Here is a 21,877-nt window from a genome sequence, read left to right on the forward strand (position 1 = left end):
AATTAAGAAAGATTGTTTTACTGCACATTTGAGTCTCCAGTATAAAACAAAGGCCCCAAGTAATACAACAGTGTTCCTGCAGCAAGAAAAGTCAGAAACTGGGAGGCCACAGAGACACATTGAGGTGCAGAAGAAAGGTTTACAATGTCGTTTGCTGGAATCGGTCAAGTCAGGATTAGTTACACTGCTGAGTAGTGAGAAAGAGGGACTGGCAGGAGAGCCAGGGCTGTATTGGCGGGCAAATGCAGGTATACACTGTTTACGTAACTATTTTAATACAAAACAGTGTTTACACACCTTTTAATGGTGGTTTACTCCCTTGTTGTTGTTGCTATTGTCCAATTTTTAAAAGATTGAGTGATGCAGCAGCTCATCAAAATGGGACACAGACATACGGTGGACGTTTCCCTTTTAACAGCCATGCACATATCAGCTGTTGCTATCAGTACCTCCAATGTGACATTTTTTGGACTATGTGATTCAATTTCAGTTGTTCTAGTCTCCTAGTCTATATAAAGTCTTGTGAATGGGTGATTGAAGTTCATCTACCTTTTTAGTAACGGAGTGAGAGTGCTGCCCAAAAATAGTTTAGCATCACTTTGCCAAACTCTTCTTTAATTTCTACCCATCCTACTATCAACCTTTCACCTTCCTCTACATCTCTCTATTATTAATCTGATCTTTGCGCTTACTCTCTCAGAATGAATGTAAAATGCTCCACTGGCTTAGCAGAATTCAGAGACAGCCAGCTTTGAGTCCAGAAGAAGGAGAAACAAAGAGAAGAGACACAGAAATTTGTGTGTTCTTCTGTGCTCTGTGATTGTAGAGGCAGGGGAGGGAACTGCTTGCTTCTCAGCTGTCAGCGATGCCCTGGCAAAGCCTTGTCTGTCCACAAAGATACTGAGACAAAAACCAAAGTGTGAGATCAGGACTCAAATGCCCTGTGTCTATCCATCACTACACCACTGCAGCAAAACATCCACACAGAGAGACAAACCTGAAACCGAAACACACAAGCACAAAATATAAGCTTTTGGTTTTCGAAAAATATATGTGGCACCACCCAGCACCAACTATAACTCCAAATGCTGAATTGTGTTTCTATTAAATGCTTTGAATATAAAAGTACACGATGTCAAATATCCTTGCTTCAGACAACCTTACTCTCACAGACGAGGTAATGGCTAGACAGACTTCCCTCCGTCTCTTAAACTGGAACATGATGTGAAACAAAATGAAATTGAGTTTGAACTCAGTCCACCCATTTATAAAACAAAAAGAATCCATTTCTGCAAGGACACTGGGGCCAATAAACAGACAGGGAATTGTGTACACTTGGCATTAGCCCACTGACAAACACTGTGAATGGGCTTAATGTCCACAAAATACCCTGTCTGCACCAGCATGCAGCACTATTTTGGCTCATTCCTGCTTCACATTTGTTGGCGTTCCACATACATGTGCGTATGACTACAAGAAATGGCCGCCATACTTAACCCATCAACTGAACATATGGATGGGCGAAGGTAGTGTGGTTTGACCTCAGGGAACGAGGGAGCAGGCAGGTCACACTAATGTGGACCAATAATCTCTCCTGGAGTCATTAGGATGATCAATGCCAGTCTAATGAGATAACATCTGGAACAAAGGACTCTAATAGCAGACAGCTGCTGGGCAAAGTGGGCTAATTAAGAGAACATTCAGTGATGCTAACTAATGTTGCAGCCATTGTGCCCAGGTTTTGGACCCCACCCTGTTAACATGCAAAATACAACATGTTGAATATTTCATACTGCCTCTTATTACTTATCGTGACAATGTAATATCAGTGGTGACACATGAAAGAGTGGAGGGCATGGAGATAGACAGAAGTACGACAACATCACAGCTTGACATGAATGCTTATCGAGCAGCACTAAATTGGTCAATTATGGAGAAAATCTGTTTTGAGGTAACCTTTCAGCTTATTAAATAAGCTATAAATCAATCTTTAGGGCGGAAGGAGTGGCTGGCTTTTAATGAATGAACCTGTCTAACCTCACTTTTTCTCTTTCCTTCACTCTGTTTCTGCGTGTAAGTATATGCATATTGCAACATAATGTATGCTTATCATGGCAAGTTGTTGAGTTCACCATAACTTTCAAGTATGTAACTTGGAACTTGCCTACTGGTGATTGAAGCTGAAGCAAGTTCTCTAAGAGGAAAAAGTGAACAAAAAGTCCACGTCCAAACATAGGCAATGCGCGGAAGCAGGATCCAATTAGTCCTGTGCTTAGAAAAGAAAATAATGGAGAGCAGCGTCAAAAGGAAACTTTGTAATGGTGTCGTAAAAGTGTCTGTCCAAGTCTTTGGTGGTCGCGACTAAATATAATTACTAAGAACAAAGGAAAACACCGTGGCCTAACATGAGATTGAACTAGACTCTATTGTTAGACCATGAAGCATTAATTACAAATAATAAAATAAAAGGCAAAGGATGAAAAGCCTTTCAGAATTTCCAATCAGCATATGCCCTATATCCCATGCACGTTTCCACCTTTTCAGCCTTTCTGTGTTATTCTTTTTCTTTCAATTTGCTGGCTTTTCTGTTTTGTTTTCTGTCACCCTCTCTTTGAATGAATTTTGATTGAACATACAGATAATTCAAAGTGAAATCATAGTGTGAGATGTCTAATTCTTTGGGATTTTTTTCTATGGTCTCACCATCTACTCCTAAAGCTGTCAATGTATATTGTTATATATCTAGAGTGACAACAATAATGTTTACAGCATCACTGTCAGTATATTATATAAAGTCAACACCATCTCTCTGGAAACTAAGGTAAAATGTCAATATAGTGACTGAGTGACACTGCATGAAGACCACATATCTGTCACTATCATCCTCTCCTCTGTCTTCTGTCCTCTGCTGCTGATGTGGATTCACTGCCTCCAGGTAATGCTGCCGATTTTTTCCAGGCAGTTCTTTGTAATGTGTTCATTCCACATGTTCATATTGCAGTGACAGTGAAAAGACAATATATCGGTCAGGACTTGAGTGTTTTATTCCCTTTTTATTAAAAACCTCAAAAAAATACAATTAAAAACTTTGAAAAAACTATCAAAGATGCAAATCATGAGTTTTACCCCTGCAATCATGGCCATGGAAAAGCACTGTTCCTTGTTTTTCCAATGCAGAGAATTCAACCGATTACACAAACAACTAAATCCTTCATTGCTTTGATTCCTTTAACTCCAGTTCATATGAACATTTGTGCCGTGTATAGAGGATGTACTGTATAGTAACACCAGAAAACTACATTAGTATGGGTGGTTTGGGAAATAGGAAGAAATACCATCAGGTTTGAGTGCAGTCTACACTGCAACAGCACTATTCCTCAGAGAGCACGACAACGGCTGTGAAAAGCTCCCAACTAACAGTAATTGGTTTTAAAATAATAGAATTCATTACAGTTATGGCGCTTGTTCAGAAATGCAAACAGGGTAAGAAAAAACATTCACTAGAGACTTGGGCTGAACTGCTTCACTAAAAACCAAGGGGAGATGAAAGGCATAATTCAAATGACAATTTTAGAACCCTTAGTTCATTTATATCAGAAGCTCAGAAAATGTTGCCGGCATAATAACATCAAGATTTTTTTTCTGCTCTTTTGTTCTACTTGCAGGGCTCGGAAGGAACTTTTTTCCTCTCAATTTCATTCTTTTGTGGTGGCAAATTCCTCCTCCTCACACAGAGACATGTGATGTGACACACAAACAATCTAGCAAACAACACCAGTCGGCAGCAGAGACAGCCAACTGAAAGGTAACATGGGAAATCTTGACAGGAAAGAAGAAAAACACCTCACACATGACACTGAATTTGCTGCTTGTCTTATTAAATGACTGTGTAATTATACACATCAGGAGTCTGCATTGTAAGGTCCTGCTTTTTTTTTTTAATCACATCCAGTGGCACACAATGTGTGCTCAAGGCCGGCGTCTCAGGTATGAAGAAGACATCCACCCAATCAGTATTAAAAAGATCGTCTCTCAGAACCACTCAGGACATAAAGAGACAGGTCAGACATCTCAACATGATTGGATGTCACCTCACATGCTGGGTCTATAGCCAACATCAAGGGCATCACCATTTGGAACACCATACATTTACCATCAGTTCAGCCTCAGGCCAATATCTAGTAATTGGCCCCATTCAAAAGACATGCTTGATACATTTTGACCACCAAATAAAAGCCTATGATATCTACAGCGAAGAAGGTTTTTTTGTTTTATTTTACTCTGATTTATTTGGCACCTCTACCTGAAGAAAAACAAGACCATCATATGGCTGTGCATTAAAAATGGATGTGGTATGTTAGCGAGGGCACATGAGCTGAATGACAAGGTAGAGGAAGTCAAAATAGTGAGCACAGCATGTGTGGGGGAGTGAAGATACGCCTTCCTGCCACTCTCTGTCTCAGGTGTCTATGCTGGAAAGAAACCTGGGCAGTAAATGAAAGCCATACTCAGCCAGGACCATGTTTCAGTGGAACACGTGACCGAAAAATGTCCAGAGTGTCAACAAGCAAATATAGCTTGCATGAAAAGGTGACGTCAGAAAAGAAATAGAGGTTTGATCTTGATCTCTCTGAGGGAAAGAAACTGTGATTGAATAAACAAAGAGAGTGCAACAGTGATGTGGTGTCAGTCTGAGGCACAGGGATATACTCAGAGAACTGGGAAGAAAGGGTGTGATACCAATGGTGTGGTTCTGGAAGCATAACTGTTGTTGGTAAGGGTCATCATATGTATCAGTGTGGGGCTGATCTAATAAATAATTCAGGTTTGACTGCAAAAAAGAGTTATCGATAAACATGTGTTATCAATAGCAGGTAAGGTAACAGATGCTTTCTTACAAGCCTTGATTATGTAGGTGAAGTGTTAAAGGAAAAACAAGTACAGGCAGCAGTAGTTTGCCATCGTCATGTCAGAGACAGTCTCACTTTTGAAAAATAATGATAATGAATGTGCCTTTCCATCCTGGTTTCCCTCTCTCTATAGTCTATAGTGGGAGGGTTAAAGAGTTGACCAGAGAAGACAGACCACTCTTAAAGGCGTCGAGTCATTTCACACTTATTCTCCTCTTTAAAGACCAAACATCTAACAAATGTGATTAGTGGTGTACACAGTTGTGTATTTTGTGGGCTAAGAGAAACCCATTTGGTCAATTCCATAACAATGGGGCTTTCAGTCCTTTTGCACTGCACCAACTGGCCAATTCAGTGGGCATCGACTGCCACCAAGTGCCGGCCTTCAGTACTACAACACTGGCTGGAGAACTGAAGCTGTTGCCGCCTCTGTCTTAATATGAGGCAGACGATCGTCCATGCATGACCGGCTATGGTGCTTATGGCAATCCAAATGATACACAACAATCCAATTCCATCAGCACTGCTGTGAAAAATCCCTAAAGACCTACTCTGTAATTTTCTTTTTCTTTAATACACAGCTTCAAACTTTGGCAGTGTACAGTGGAAAGAGACAAGGGCATGTAATTTGCAAAAAACTGCAACCAGCTGGCAATTTAAGACCAACCAACCAGCAAGCATGAAGAGGGAGTGCAAACTTACACTGGGTAAAACCATCATTCTCCGGTGCATGTGACCGATGCTTTAGAAACCAAGCTTGAAGTAAGTCATAGCAGCCTGAGACCTGATATTAGGCACATGGATATTTTTTTCTATTCATTCATTCATATTTTCATTTATTCATTCATTAAGGGCCAGCCGCGTGTTGCCAGTAAACAGCTAAACAGTGATACAGCTTGAAGGCTGCCATTTTGAAACTGTGGCCCATCTCTCCAGAGCACCCTTAGAAAAGAAACTGCAAGCCAAACAATAACACAGCTAGTGATCTGGCCTTGATCATGTCACCAATCATTACTGCAGAGAGCTGTCTGGGGAATCGGGGGAACCTGGCTGTTGATGAGGCGATTATGTGGCTTTACTTCTGTGCCTCGAAGTATGACAGCACTATGAAGACACTGTAGCTGATAGGCAGAGACTATACCTTGTTAGCACTCTGTTGTGCTGAGTGGACTAGTTGGCTGAGCAGTAAGGCGCTCCCATAGGGCATGGTGGGCTTACTGCAAAAGTAGAGAAGGATTATAAACAGGCCATCAATGCGACTCTCTCCAAACACGACAGCTACAGCGGCATTAGTTTCCTCTTATGTTGACCACAGGTCCCTGTCCACAGTTTCTCTTCTTTTGTCCTTCCTGTACTTAAACAATGCACCGTGTCAGCTGTGAAACAGATATAACACATCAACAGGGTTTTTTTTTTTTTTTGCATTTGCTGATGTGGACACTGCCCACATTGGAATGAAAGTCCACATATTGTCAGTATGAAGCCTGCATTCAGATCAACTTGAGATACACAAGGGAGAGACAGAGCCTGGCGAGGTTATGAGCAGAAGTGCATTATCACCCATTGCAAGCGTTCTCCATGCAAATCTTGACATACTCATATGTTTCAGTCCACATTTCATAGAGATCACATCTTGAAAAAGCAGACAACTCCATCAAGCAAAGCAAATAACTTCCTAAATATACACAGATGTAGAGAGGGATATCAAAAAGCTAAAGAAGCAAATAAAGAAATCGGGAGTGACTGGAGGAGCAGGCAACCATAAAACATGGGGATACACGGAATTTCACAGCTGTGTGAACAGTTAAAGCAGATGCGATGGGATGTGATGGTGGATGCATACAGAGAGGCGGGTTGTAAAAATATGCTATAAAGTTTATGGAGCCTAATGCGGCCCTTCAGCAGCCTCCTGCCGAGCTGAGCATGTCGACAGTGCCGTTGAGTGTGTGACAGAGCTGTGGGGGAGAGACGTACAACTGAGAGCATAGCCAGTTTTCACAAGCTCCATCACTGGTGTAGGGATGTGTTAATACAGTATATAAAAATCACAGATAAGCAATCAACAGAACTAAGAATCCTATTTTTTCCTCTCCCCCCCATACTTTATCATATACTCTCTCCTGCACAATATCTAAATCCAAGCTGTAATATCCAGGTCTATCGGAACTGCATGGAGAAACAGAGCTATTTACCACACACGCAGATATACAAGCATGCGCACACTCCAACACAAATACAGAGGGACTATAAAGCAATGTTCAATTCAATATCAGCATACTGTGCCCACTCCATCTTTCATGTTGCCTTCAAAATAACAAGATCCAGGTCTCCCCTTCTGATTGAAGAGGAATGATTGTTTCTGCCTTTGAAAAAAAAACATGCATGTTGTATGGGTGTGGAGAGGAGGTGTGTGAGGAGAAAAGATGGCAAGAAAGGAACGAATGAAAAGATAAAAAAAGGAAAAATGAAAAGACAAATGCTGATGGAAAAGTAACCTCTTTTTCTCTTCCCCTGTGGGAGCTGGTGTTGACTTAATCCTTCCCACACAGCCCACCCTCTGTCACAGTAAGCATTTTGCTTCTTACACAGCCCACAAAGGTCAATCCAACCATGAACGCCCCAAGACAAGCTATTTGGCAGAAACTAGCAACATTAATTGATGTATCTTATGTAGACCGTAAAGTTTAACATTACATGACAAATTTGGCCTGAGCTATTCCACTATTAAGCTCATTAAGTGTACTAGTATATCTACTTCAAATTTAAACTTAAATTTCATATATGTTTAAAAGGTATTTAACAGTTGAAGCTCCAGCACAAGTGTTTATTTATTATTCAGATTTCAGCGCTTTCTCTAATTCCGTCTGGATTCACAGAATCTTGACAGAGAGGCTTACTAGCCATGTCCCAATAAGTAAGTCAACAAATAATTCCAAATTGAGGTGAAAACAAAAATTGCTAATTTTAGTTTGTCATCATTGAGCTGCGCTATAGGAAAGTATAACTGATGGTCAGGTGAAGCCTTACTCTTATTTGTATATAACTCATTTTAACACATTTCCTAATTATTTTAAACTGCAGGCTAAACATAAATACAGTGAAACAGTTTTTAACATCAACTTTAACAACACCAATTTAAATCATCTGACCAGTGATGACTAATTTAGCTACATGTCATCTTTTAACCACCAGTTGTCAATGTTGGCTTTGTAGACGACTGGCAAACCTTTTGAGGAAAACCAGGTTTGATTAGAAGAGACAGCATTTGGATGCAGCATTATTTGACACCCAGAGCCGTGACAACCCTGAGTTAAGACCAGGAGGCAGAGCATTAGTCATACACGCATATCTAAACTTGTGTTAGAGCAGTCACCCACATAGAGTCTGTATTTGTCCCAGAGCAACTAAATGAATTCAATCAAAGAAACAGAGGACTAATAAGAATAAATTATAACATTACCAAAATGTTAAATGTTAACTATTGAATATAAGGTCACTCATCTAAATCTTTATTAATCAATAAATGATCTCATAACTGACCATCAAATTGATGTATTCAATATAACTTGGTTGCAGTAAGAAGAACATGTTAGTTTAAATGAATGACTCGATGGAACAAAATTTACCCAAGACTCTTTCTCTCTCCCTTTCTTTCTCCTGTCTACACCTACTCATCCACTTAAAATGAGACCAGTTGAGGAAAATGGTCGCCCACCCCGAGACTGGTTCTACTGCAGTTTGCTTCATATTAAAAAAGGGAGGTTCTTTCCCTCCACTGCCAATTGCTTGTTTATCTTGGGAAATATTTGGGTTCTTTATATAAAATTGCAAGGTCTCAACCATACGTTGCCTGCGTAGCAAAGAAAGTCCTACACACCTCTATGATCCCCAACCTCCCAATAAAAGAACAAAGCTGTAAAGTGTTTGCCACTCAGGAAGAAATGCATATGAGTAGATGAAGCAGGAAATACTCGATGTATCCATTAAAAACGATGAATGACTCCAGAATTCTAGATAAGATATTTAACAGTAGTTTATCAAATAAATCTCTCCTCATCTTAGTCCCAAACAACTTTTTATTTTCATCAGATTAACTCTAAAAGAAGCTTTCAGCCAATCAAAGAAACATCTTATTCAAGCAGTCCCCTCCAGTGCATGTTTCCTTGATCTTAATTTAAGATAGAATCAATGGTGAACACTGGCTCAGGGCATGGGAGGCACATGATTAATTTTTCATTGCAGTTCTTTTAAAGCACCAAGGACATGTGCCACATCAAATCTGCTCAACCTGCAGGACCCGGTTTAATAGCTTGCTTGAAACAAAAAGTATTTTCAGGCATGTGGTTTTAAAAGGTAAAGACGAGAATCAAGAAGGGAGGGTGCCTTGACTTCCTTTCAGCCTCACCATATTCTTTCCTTTTTTATAAGAGACCTTCGTAAGCATTCCTGGCACAGTGAGCAAACACTTAATTTGAGTTAAAGATGAGCCAGGTATGTGCTCATATCAATGCAACTTTCTCTTTCTGCCGTCCTGATTTCCAACACAGATGCTTGGCAATCCTCTACAAAAGTTATTTCACTGGCTATTCCTTGTCCCTTGTTTTGTTTCTCAACAGTAACAGGACGACAGATAAGTCACCTTAACTTAAAACAAAATCATTCAATCATGCAACAGCAAAAGGTATTAATTTCATTCATTTATGGAGAATACATATGAATATAATCCTGTATTAGTCCCACTATGGGGAATTTGAATATGTTATAAATTATCTCTATTTCATGTAAATTCCTAAAACACAATTTTTCTAATTATTACTGTGGCATCTCCTATATGAACTCTACATTGTTATTAACTATTAAATTTGGAAACATCATCATCTGCACAACAATACAGCCAGGGATGAGCAATTAAAATGAGCTAAACTTGTGGTTTCAGAAGAACATTTTCTATGAATTAGAGCAGCTACTGTGCAGCCAACAGCAGGTTTAGCCTTTTCTCGCAAGTCTGAGTTGTTCTTGAATCCTTGATCTAATCTGCTACTGACGACCATACACAGAGAGTTTATACAACTGCACGACCACTGCCCAACATCTCAGAGCTGACCAGCATGTTAACATGGAGATCAGCATCATCTGTCCAGTCCACGCAGATGTTGATCATCCCCCCGTGGTCTGGAGATTGCTGCATTTCAACTCACAGAGCACACAACTTGACACATAGACTGTCATGGTCTCAGCAGCATTCCTCTGAGCTGCAGAGTTTGTCAATGGTAGTGCAGAGAAGACTGAAGTCGACTTTCACACTAACACGGCAGGAGTCATTGATGGATTGCTACAACATGGCCCCCGACTAGTGACGTGAATCAGACCAATCTGAAGAGAATGATGCAGTCGTCGTAGTGGTCAACAGGCAGCTGCAACACATTGCAAAAGATGTGTCTGGTCTATCTGGAGAGTTCAGATGGAACTGCAGGCATCTTGTTACCTATATGCGTGCTGCTCTTATTTCCCTCAATCTTGCTTAAGGAGGTGAAGAGAGCGTATGAGACTTAGCAATGTTGCACACTTACACGCTGCTCAGACTGGATTAGAACCAATTCACACAGTCCTCTTTTTCTCCCCTCAATCTCTACTGGGAGAGGGGAAAGTGCCAGAGAGATTTCATGGCTGAGACAGAGGAGTTACAGTTGTGTGTTCCCTATGGACAATCTTAACTAATACTCGCCTTCCAGCACACCTGAGAGCACTCTAACCCACTGACGCACGCTGACAGCGTGAAAATGGGAATCTGCCAGCAAAGCAGAGAGCCCACCATCGGCTCACCAGGCTAAATTCTTTCCCTGCTTTTTCCTCTTTCAGTGGAGCCTTCAAGAATGACATCCCCGAACTACCACTATGTTAACCATACCTCATATTGCAGGATTGACACAGAGGTTCCAAAGGCCAGGTCAGATGCTTCAGTGTGCACTTGAGTTTTAGAAACTTCTTGACAAACTGGGTCCCTAGCACCTTTTGACATGGTTTGCAGAACGTCTGAAAGTAGGCCTTCACATCTCGGATGAGCAGTCATGATTACAAGCTGGGGTAATGCTGTCATATTCCATTTACTGAACACAATGTGACCATTGCTGCTGATCGAGACCTACTCCATCCATGTTCATAAAGGCCAAGCCGAAAACCCACTCTTCCCACAGAAATAACCAAGCACAAAAGAACCGTTTGACAAAGAAGGAGAAAATGCAATCGATACAAAACGTCTCTATGAAATGCTTCAAAGTCTGAGAGCATGGACAGAGCAAAAGCCAGGTCACAGTGTGCTGCTTTACCTTGTGTGTGTTCCAGTTAAGCTTCACAGTCCTCTTAATCCTTTCAAAGCTCTCAAAAGGCAATGAAATACCATTTAAAGTGATAATTCAACATTTGCTAAAACCAATAGCAGAGCGGTCCTTGTTTTTCCACCTTAAAAAAATATCAGACACTGAAAAAAAAAGTAATCTAGGCGCCACATTCATTTGCCAACACTGTACCAGTTGCTTATAAAGTTTTGCCACTACAACAAGAAATCATTTAAAATATCTTTGGTTATCTGGTGAAGTGAAAAGATGAGAAAATGATGTTGTAATATGCAAGTTCAAACATCAAGCCTTAGACTGGGTCCCAGCCTTCAACACTTGGAACTGACCTAGCTGCTTGGATACTATCGAATTTTGATACCTAAGAAGTAAATCTTATCAGTAACAGTGAGCCAATAAGAATACAACAAGCTTGAATCATGATCTATTGCTGCTAATGAATGGCTGTAGACATACACCCAGAGACAGGGCTCATATGAGTTGTATTTGAGAGGCTTAACAACAATGTGTGACAAAGATACAAAGGCATGGATCCACTTTGTCGGCTTCAATGCACAATGTAACATATGCAAAAAGGACATTGCTGCCTTGAACGGTAAAATGTAAAGTTTGATGAAACTTGAGAGTCGCTCTGTGTTAGAAGAAGCACAGCCATCTTCCTCTCAACAGTCAAGTCCACTTAATGTTAGAGAACCTCCTTCACTGGGAGCTTAGAAGTTAATGTTTAGCAAAAAAAATTCCAGCCAGCTTTCACATTCAGTTTTTTAATCAAATGTAACTTTACTATGAGGTGCAGTGACTTAACTGTTTGACAGTGACTGATCAACTGGAACTGACTGAGATTAGAGTCAGGTGACTTCAAACATCAAAAATTTGACTGGTGTGCAATTGTCGCAAATTGTTGAATGATATCCAGCATTATTTTTGTCAAGAATACTTTTACTAAATTAAGATGTCAATATATCTGTTCAAGGCAGAAAACAATATGAGATCGTTCTCCCACCGTTTACAGCTGTATGCTCAGGGGTTATGGTGGAGTGTCCACTATTCCTAAATGCACTGTGTTTGATAAACAGATTAAATTGCAGATTATAAGCGTTTGTGTAAAAGCTATCTCTTTGTTGATATGCTAATCGGTGTTACACTGCAATCTCTTTCAAAAGAAACTGCAAAAACCAACAAAAAGCCTTCCAGTTCTGTATAATTTCAAAATCCTTCATTTGAAAGTGCTGCCATTTACATGCAAGAATTGTGCTGACAATTTATAGCCTTTCCAAATTATAAACCATTAGCAATATCAGTGCTGAAAATAAAAAATCCAGGCCATAAAAATGACCTCACTAGCACACTCTGAAACTCGCTCCTTGACAATGTTCCAAAACGATATAAATGTATGTATGTGTGTAGGGGGGGAGAGACATAGAAAAAACAAGTTTTAGAAGCCAAATAAATAATGGGCTACTTACCGGAACTTTGCTCCCAGTTATCTGCATGCAGCGATCAGCGGAGAAGGTTAATGTGCAAAAAGACACAAATAGCACAATTATTAGTAGGCTGTAGAGTCCTCTCCATTACATGTTGAGGCATTGGCGTAACTTGTGTGACATCAAACATCTTTCACACAATTATAGCACAGACAATACAACAACATTTGTAAAAGCCAACCAGAGAACTTTCATAATAATGGCATCCTGAAGATTATGTCTGTGTTCGGTAGCTGCAATTTTGCAATTTTAAAATTCTTAATAAAACAGATACATGAAATGCAGATGAATAAAAACATTAAGAGAAGCAAGCTCGCGAAGCAAAAGGTATTATCAATACATGGCAACAGCATCTGTGGAAGTGATGAGTCAACATGCTAATATTTAACGATTTATTATAAGAGTAGGGTGAAATTTGATTGTGCTTGTGACTGACTGACATAGACTCAAAGATTCATCCCAGAAAAGGAACAGAGGCTTGTGTGGACAAAGAGGCCACAGAGTGTCTTCCTGGTCTGAAATCAATCAGCTGCCATTAGCACTGGGCTTCAAGTGTCAAATTTGTGTGGCAGAACTACATTGAGCACATGCAGTCAGCACGATTCTAAGAGTTTAACCTTGTTATCTGTCAACAGTGACAGGTAGCAGGAGCGTATTTTATTACTGCAACTGTGGAGCTTGTTTCACAGTTGGAGGGTGTCTGTCAGCGGAGTAAATGTATTCTAATCTGTGACTGAGCTTCTCTTTGACTGCTGCATGTTTCCAAGAAAATGCATTTGACTGCAGGAAGTTACAGAATACACTGCGTTACTAGTCTTTTACCACTTCCCAGCCCTCTTCCTTTCATTCTCTTCTAATCTCCCATTCCATTTCTTTTATTGTCAGTTTCAAACTGCAAGTCTGTGGCGATTTGATGCTTGATTTCCCCCTCACCGTCCCTTTACCAGGAGTTTATGATCACCATAAAGTCTGTTTTACGCATGCTGCCACCTGACCATGCACATACTACTTTTTAATCATACCGTCTGTCCACATATTTCTTCCTCTCCAGTGCAGCATGTCACTGTTTAAAGGTCTTGCATGCAGTTTTTGTGTTATAATTTGCATATTGAAATTTTTGTAATAAGAACTTTGACACAGAAGTTGAATGATGAATCTTACAATGCAATTAGTGATTTTTCTGAGCATTTGTACCTCGAAGGAATGAATCAACCAGTTGCTGTACAACAGTAGGTTAGGCTATACAACAACATAGCTCAGATAGATTGTCAGTTTATAGTATCCCAGTAGGGTCTGCTGCCTCCTCAAATGTGGCTCTGGCATTCCCACCAGGACTTCAAAGTGTCCCATTGACATTAAAGTATGTCAGGAGCCGGGGCTGTGGTGGAGCTTCTGCCCATTGTATGAGACAGGGGAACTCTCCTCTTTCTCTAGCCTGTAAAATGGAAATACTTCTTTTCTCGAGTGAGAATGAAGACTAGATCATCCTCACTGCATGATACTTAAGTCAAGATTTACAAGTATTACGCATTACTGCCGGCTAGAAACTTAAAAATCAGTCACACTGTTCAATCAGAACACAGATATATTCCACAGATGCTGATGCCTGTAATTCAAATAACACATATTTGAATCTTGTTTTAGAGCAGTTGGACCAAATAACAGACAGCATCTTGAGGCTGCTCACACAGACAGGGAAGAGCTTGAGGGGAACAGCATAGTTTCATTAACAAGTTTGCATGTTGAATACAACGTAACACCTTGTTCTCGAACAACTGCTGACAAATAACTATATGTATATAAATGCCGTAATGTGTCAGTGTAATTATTACTCCAGTCAGTCCGATTACTTTACCACTGTATTACTTTAAATTTGACTCATCCACAACTTAAACTTGTGGCAATATTTATTATTTCTCAGGAATAAAATAGGAGACAGTATTAGTATGATTTCGATTTTTGGGAGCTGCGACAATAATGTTTACAGCAGCACTGTCACTACAATATATAGCTCCATAATATAAACACATCTAAAATATCTAGATAATATATAAACACTGAAGCTGAATGAAGAACACAGACATCTGTCTCTATCAGAACCCTCAGCGGCAGATTCACTGCCTCCAGGTAATGTTGTTAGAGGGGGAAGCTGCTAGAAGATTACACAAATCTGATATATTTTCAGATTCCAAAATGAAACAATATTATTTAGTATATTGTGCAAAAACATACTAGGTTGGATGGGAGCAGTTCAAACTGTTTTAAACATGGTTTTCTATACATGTGGTAAAGCATCATCTCTATTGTAAACTGGAGTGAAACATTCAGTTCACAGCGACTATATGACAGAGCTGAAGGCTACAGTCTGATCATAAAGGAAAAAATGGTAGGGAACATTCAGCATTAGTTTTTTCTGCTTTCTTCGGTTAAAGCGGTATATTATGGTATTAAAAACCCTGAGTGAATGCACGACTCGTTATTATTATTTTATTTTTTTTTCCAATTCATCGTGTCCCAGAAATTGTTATGCAAAGTGTGTATTACACATTTTAATTTCTCTATGTCAATGAAAATAATTTATCAGTCAGTGCTAATAAATAGTCAAAATGAAATTATTAACATAATGATAAAGGGCCTGGATGAACTGAGTAATGGTCAGGCCCCATTACGAGAACAAGGTGGCACATTGATGGTCACATCAAACAAAACATCATCCAAATAAAAATAACACTGGACAATCCCCTCAGCCAGACTCTGCCATCATTGTTTCTCCTGCTGCTGAGCCACAGCACATTTAAACAAGAAAATATTCACTGCCTGTAGAAAAAGTAGATGTCAGACAAATAAGCAATTGTATTAGTGTAGAAGGAATTAGGCAGTTTTAATGAGGTTGGCACACAGTTACAGACAGAAGAAAGAACGAGAAATGAGGTTAGAGAGAAAGGCAACGATTCATGCAAAGCTGATGGTCAAGGACGTCCACAGACACACTCCTGCAAAAGCGGGGCTGGATACCATTGAAACACGGCTCATATTCAGATGAATGGGGTCAATGTTGAAGTCTCCCTTGAAAAGACATTCCTGTCTGTTCTCAATCTTGCCCTGTGATAGACCAATAGAGAGGTGGCAATTCACAAGGGAGGGGAAAAAGGCTTTGACTTTCATTTGAAAGATAAATTGTTTTAAGAGTAAACAGAGTGCTAACCACCCTTTTCTCATATTCGCTATCATTCAGATATCTTTATATAAGCACAGTGCTGTAGCCTTTGTGGTATATCAACATGCATGAATGAAGAATATACACACAAAATGTTGTATATTCTGAAGGGAACAATAAGCACCTAAAGCAATTCATAATAAAATTTCCCTTAAAAAAAATGTTTTGCTTACTTTTGGTTGGGAAATAATCGGCAGAGCCAAACAAGAAAAATGGGTCACAACACTTTGTTGTTACCACAGTATTTACTGATTTAAACTTGGTCTCGCTCAGCTGTCGGCTGAGAAAGAAAGAGTTGTCTGAAGCCGACATGACTCAAGGTAAAACCCAGAGAATTGGGTCTGGAGTTTTCCCAGAGTCTGCCTTTCAAACATGCAGAACACAGCAGGGGGGGTTCTCTGCACAACAGCAACAAATGCCCCGTATTATTCAGGAGAGAGGTGGAGCAGTCAGGTGTGGCAGGCAGAGGCAGGAAGTGACGTATTAACTCTGCTGTGTAGATCACATGATTTAGATTACAGCACCCCGACACCGACGTCAGCTCTTATCATCAAATTTCTCTTGACACATTCCTCTGTGTCCTCAATGTGTTTTCCTCTTTTTTTTTCATTTTTGCATCTGTCGCATGTTGGAAGTGTCATCAGCTCGCCTGCAGTGAATCCAGAGGGGCATCCCCTACTGTGTTCACACGTCGACTACTCCTGGATTTCTAAAAACTTTATTCTCAGAGGCCAGGTGGATAAAGTTAGTAGAAACTGCAGAGTGTCTCACTCGGACATTTGCGTTCACACATGCACCTTCTCCAGAGAAAATATGGAGGATCAGCGAATGTCTGAAAGCAGCTTAAGAGAGCTGGTGACATTCATGAATGTCCCGCTTGTATTTGCAATAAAATATAAGTTTTCAAAACATGTTCCTGTAAGAGTAAGATCAAAAACTATTATCTTGACAGATGTTCTACTGGGATCATCTGGAATAAAACAAAAACAAAGAGGAAATTCTTCTAAACCCCCAAAGTGCAATCTCACAATGCTGCAGACGCCTTTGGTGGAAAAAGATTGAGTCAGATCAACAGTGAGAGCACCACAGAAAAACAGAGACACACCAACTTGTCCAGGACACATCACCATTTTCATTCCCAATGCAACATATTCTCTTCGACTCCACACTGCATGCACATCAGCAACCACAAGCACCATTAGCCCCAGATAATGCTTAAAAACTGGACAACTTTTCAAAAACAAAGCAGTTACTTTCAAACATTAACACATGAAACCTGCCTTACAAAGACACACGGATCTAAAGCCTAAACCAATGTCATTCTGATTAGGGCTGCACGATATTAGGAAAACATGCGATATGCAATAACGTTGTTGAATGTTGCGATGATGATATAACTTTTGTGATAAATAAACAAATCCCTACTAGTAAGTATACAGTGTTTAAGTCCTTCCGCTTTGGGTTCACTACTAACATAGAACCCATACAGTGAGTAGCCTATGCAGACACTGGAAAAAATGAAATACACTATTTCTTATTATGTGATCATCAGTGTCATTTCAAACAATTTGGCGGAGGCGGCTCGCAAATCTCTATGCAGGAAACCCCCTGGACAGGCCCATCAATTATCTTAATATCGTTAATTTATTATCTAGAGCAGTGGGGGTGCATGGCACATGTAACACTATTTATCGCAGTTCGAGTCTTTTACAATATGTTGATGTTGATATCGCGATGACGGTAAATTTTGTATATATCGCGCAGCCCTTGTTTTATTTTTTTTTAATGGTAAAATATAAATATTGAAAATCAGTTGTTGTAGTTTGTTTTTCTAGCAACCTCCAGTCTTCAGCAGAGTCTTAGATAGACATGGTTACACCAATAGTAAGAACCAGACAGATTCATCTGTTGGTCAATCATATTTGCTACTATGAGCCTTTCAGACGTTTCAGTATTATTGGTACATATCAGTGCTTGCGTTTGCCAATATGAACACTTTTGTACAGAATAAAAAATAAAGAGGTGTCTCAATGTAAACAAATGTCACAGGATATGTACATTTTCTTTATTAATTTCAAGTTTTACGTATTTGATATTTTTATTTATAGTTATTTGTAATAAAGTTTGTCTAAAATATCAAGCCTAATTACATACCTATATCATAGGTGTTTGATAATTAGGAATAATTGACAATTTTTTCTTTTTAAAATATATCGGCTGATATATTTTTTATTCCCCCATATTTGTATCAAAGTCTAGGCTCAGTCATCTTGATGTATTATCAGTATGTAACATAGTGTGTTGATGTACAAGTGTTGTAGTGTAACTGTATGTGTGTGCACATGCTTGAATCTGTGTATGCAGATACATCATCACTGACGTTCAACCGTCCCCCTCCTTCGGTCCTATTAAAAGTAATAGCAGGGAGCTGACAGTCATTGCATATTGTCCTCCTTCCTTTGACTACACAGATTACATTATTCATTTGAATAAAATATCAGCACTTGCAAAGCATAATGGGCCCTGTGAGGAATTCAATCATTTCTGATAATCATCATTATCAATAATGCCAGTTAATTACCATAACAATGAGGAAGGTAATGAATGATGATGTCAAGAGAGTACTGCCCAGTTTGAGAAGCAGTGGGGACAGATATCACTTTCTTCTTCAGTGAAGATGTGAATATTATCTGACAAGGGTGGCCATGACTAAAAAGATGATTCAAGAAATCATCATACATTCATGGATTACAGTCAAAAAGGCAAGCAGTACTTTTTATTGCGGATTTTGGATTTAAGTGATGATGTATCAAGTCCCTTTTTACACTACATGAATGGGCAGTATGATCCTAATGTGTATTGTTCTCAATATAAATGAAGTCTGTCAAAATTGTTTTAAAGAGCAGAAATAAAATTGTGTGGTGAAGGCCTCTTTAATTCAAATTAAACACAGGCTTATCATGGGCTTATGCTGAACATTGCTTAAAATCGTTGTATCGCTGGACTTCATTGAAACAAAAAACTAAGCGGACCACCACCAGGCAAAAACACTCATGCATGTTCACAAGTGGACAACCAACAATCTTCATGCGAACACACAATTGAGCAAGCAGTGACCATCCACCTAGACTTGAGCGAGTGAGTGACTACAATTTATAGCCTTTGGTTTGTGACAGAGGAGGAGAAACAATTAAGAAAAATAAAATCAAAATTGCAATCAAAGATATGGGGCTTGAGCATGAAGAGTGGAGCGTGAGACAATGACAGAAGTCAGGGTGCGCAGGTAAGGATGAAAAAGCAAGCAATACAGCACAGGATCAAGTTAAACTCTAGAGAATCGAGTGTAATGTCATGATACTTCAACACACCCACTACAATTATACAGTACACTTCAGTTAACAAGGATACAGCTCTTAAGTTAATTCTCTCACTTACAGATTTGGCAGTGGCTGAGATGTACTGGACCACCATCTCACGTTTGGTGCTTAAGTCTTTTCCACGCAGAGGCGCTTTTCGTTCCTCATTCAGGTTCATGTCCTCCTACACAAACACAGACAGTAAGAGATTTAATGCACAATAATGGTAGAAATTAGATATTTTGTAGGGGTACAGAATATCAATTATAAAACAAATAAAATGTGATCTGAAGGAAAGATGATTTGCTTTCAAATTAAAATTATACTTTATTACACAATTAACATAAAGAAGCATCAAAGGGATGAGTAAAATCTTCAACACTCGTACTGCATCTATGCTGGTGATCGCGTATAAGTTGTAACCTTACCTGATAGAGCAGATAAAATAAAAGGTTGAAACCTGAAAGTTGAACCCTTGATATTTACAGTACAATAGTTTCCCTTTAGACAAAGAAATGTTTCAGATTTTGAAATCAGATTATGTCGTTCAACAATTGAATAAATTACTTTTGCATCCATGTTTCTTTGTCAAAGTCTCAAGGTAAAGCAACAGGAAATAATGACAGTGATAATTAGTCCTTGAAATGAAAGCAGCAAGGCTACTGCAATATAAACTGTGCACCCCAAATCTGAACAACCGAACAAAATCAAACAACACTGCTTCTATTGAGGGCATGCAATCACATCAGATAGGCTGAAAAGGAGGTATCTGCATGTTATTGGGAGTATTATCTTTGTGCTACTTTAATTCAGCATCACAAAAGATGTCTTTCATGTGAGAGACATCAGGGGATGGAGCGAAGGCCGGACAGAGCACTAAAAGCTAGGGAATGACATGATGATTAGAATGGAGGGGGATGTTTATCAGAAGCACTCTCTCACAAAGAGATGGCTAGAATGAACAGAGAGAAAAAAAAATTCTCCTCAGGGTTTCAGTATGGTGAACCTTAAGTTGTGGAGCCATGCTGCCCTCTGCTGGGAGGCGGGGAAAATCATGTGTCCTCAGGTTTGGGTGATCTGATTTTGCAGCGACTACCCAACGTCCAAGTTAATGTAAAACTACAAATTCAGCGTTTCACTTCTAAGTAAGAACACTGTATTATGTAACGGCTTGAATATCTTACCACGAGTAATCTAATTCGATTTGATTGTGCTTCATTTGTCAGTGGAGCATGGGCAGGAATCCCATCCAGGGCATCGTGACCTAAATTCTTTCAACTACATTTCCTCTGGTAAATACCCTCAGAGCTTAAAAACTATTAACATCCCTTTTGTAGAACAAGAAGAAAAAAAAAACAAGGCTGAAACTTCTACAATTGGCAGGTTTTTCACCCAAGGAAACCAGCAGGCATTTTAATTAATCTTTGAACCCTGCTAATTTATCTGCTTAATTGGCATTCAATAAACGAAGCAAAATGTGTCAGGGTGAGTATGCTGTAGAGGGGTAGGAGTAGAGGGCCTGCGGGATGTTTGCCAAGGGGGCCAACTGGAGGAATGAGCCCTGCATGTTTAGTCTCTAAAATGATTAATGCTCTTTTATTAAATATACACTCTCGGGCTTCATAAAAGAGTCCCAGGATATCTTTAACTACGCTGCTGGTGTAACTGAAATGATGAGATCCGAGTTGGTATCAATGACTGTGGAATCGGCACGAAATATCCTCTTGAACATGTAGTCTCAAGTTGGGCTTCAAAACCTCAGCTAAGAATTTTCCAGCACAAAATATTCTGCACTTGTCTGTCTTATGCCAAAAATGATTTCATTCTGCATTATGAACTGAGTTTTCAGGAACGTTGTCTATCCCAGTGGACTGCTGTTACTGCATATATATACACAGCCCAGTCCCAAGTAGTAAGACAGTGACACATTATGTTCCCTCTTTGGGCTCTTTACTCCATCACACCGGATTTAAAACGAAACAATGGCTGAGGTTAATGAGCTGACTTTCAGCTTTAATGGTATTTGATGGTGTCCACATCCCCACTGGTTGAGCAGACTTACAATCAAACCAAGCGACAAGGTTTTGAAAACCAAACAGTGTCATGTTCTTGACTGGCCAAGTCAGGCACCTAAATCCAACTGAGAAGGAGTTCCGATCCTAAAAGAGCAGACTTATAAAGATGCAGTAAGTGAAGATGGCTGCACTACAGAACTGGTGCCAGGGAAGTATCTGCTGAAGATTATGAATCGTAGATTTCCAGCACTCATTATCTGAAAACAAATAACTAAATATGATACATTTTAATGACTATTAATAAAAAACATGTAAACTTAAGCTTTAAATTAGACCTATAAATTATATACACCCACATTTCAAGGACGGTGGATGAAAAATGCAACAATTCGTATGCAGTTACTTGGTGTAGAAATAAGCATCCTCAAATGAAAACTGGAATTAACCAATTCAACTTCATAGCAAATGTTTCCTCCATTGACTTCAGAAAGTTCAGAGTCAAAGCAACAAAAATGTGATACCGTCCTCCTACTTTGAGACTA

General features: G+C 39.5%; 1 protein-coding gene across 13 annotated transcripts in view; it reads right to left on the reverse strand.

Moving 5' to 3' along the window:
* The window catches only part of diaph2 (diaphanous-related formin 2), a 323,897-nt gene that overhangs the window by 283,415 nt on the left and 18,605 nt on the right, over positions 1-21,877 (reverse strand). For 11 of the 13 annotated variants that reach the window (XM_069531060.1, XM_020083264.2, XM_069531063.1 and 8 more), the window contains 2 exons: positions 19,400-19,504; positions 12,730-12,750 (listed from right to left, as the gene is read on the reverse strand). In XM_069531060.1, coding sequence (XP_069387161.1) covers positions 12,730-12,750; positions 19,400-19,504 — 126 coding nt within the window. The remainder of the gene's footprint in view (positions 1-12,729; positions 12,751-19,399; positions 19,505-21,877) is intronic. The other 2 variants (XM_069531062.1, XM_069531059.1) reach the window with 1 other exon arrangement.

This window comes from Paralichthys olivaceus, chromosome 9 (assembly GCF_024713975.1).
Source record: "Paralichthys olivaceus isolate ysfri-2021 chromosome 9, ASM2471397v2, whole genome shotgun sequence".
NCBI classification, from domain to species: domain Eukaryota; kingdom Metazoa; phylum Chordata; class Actinopteri; order Pleuronectiformes; family Paralichthyidae; genus Paralichthys; species Paralichthys olivaceus.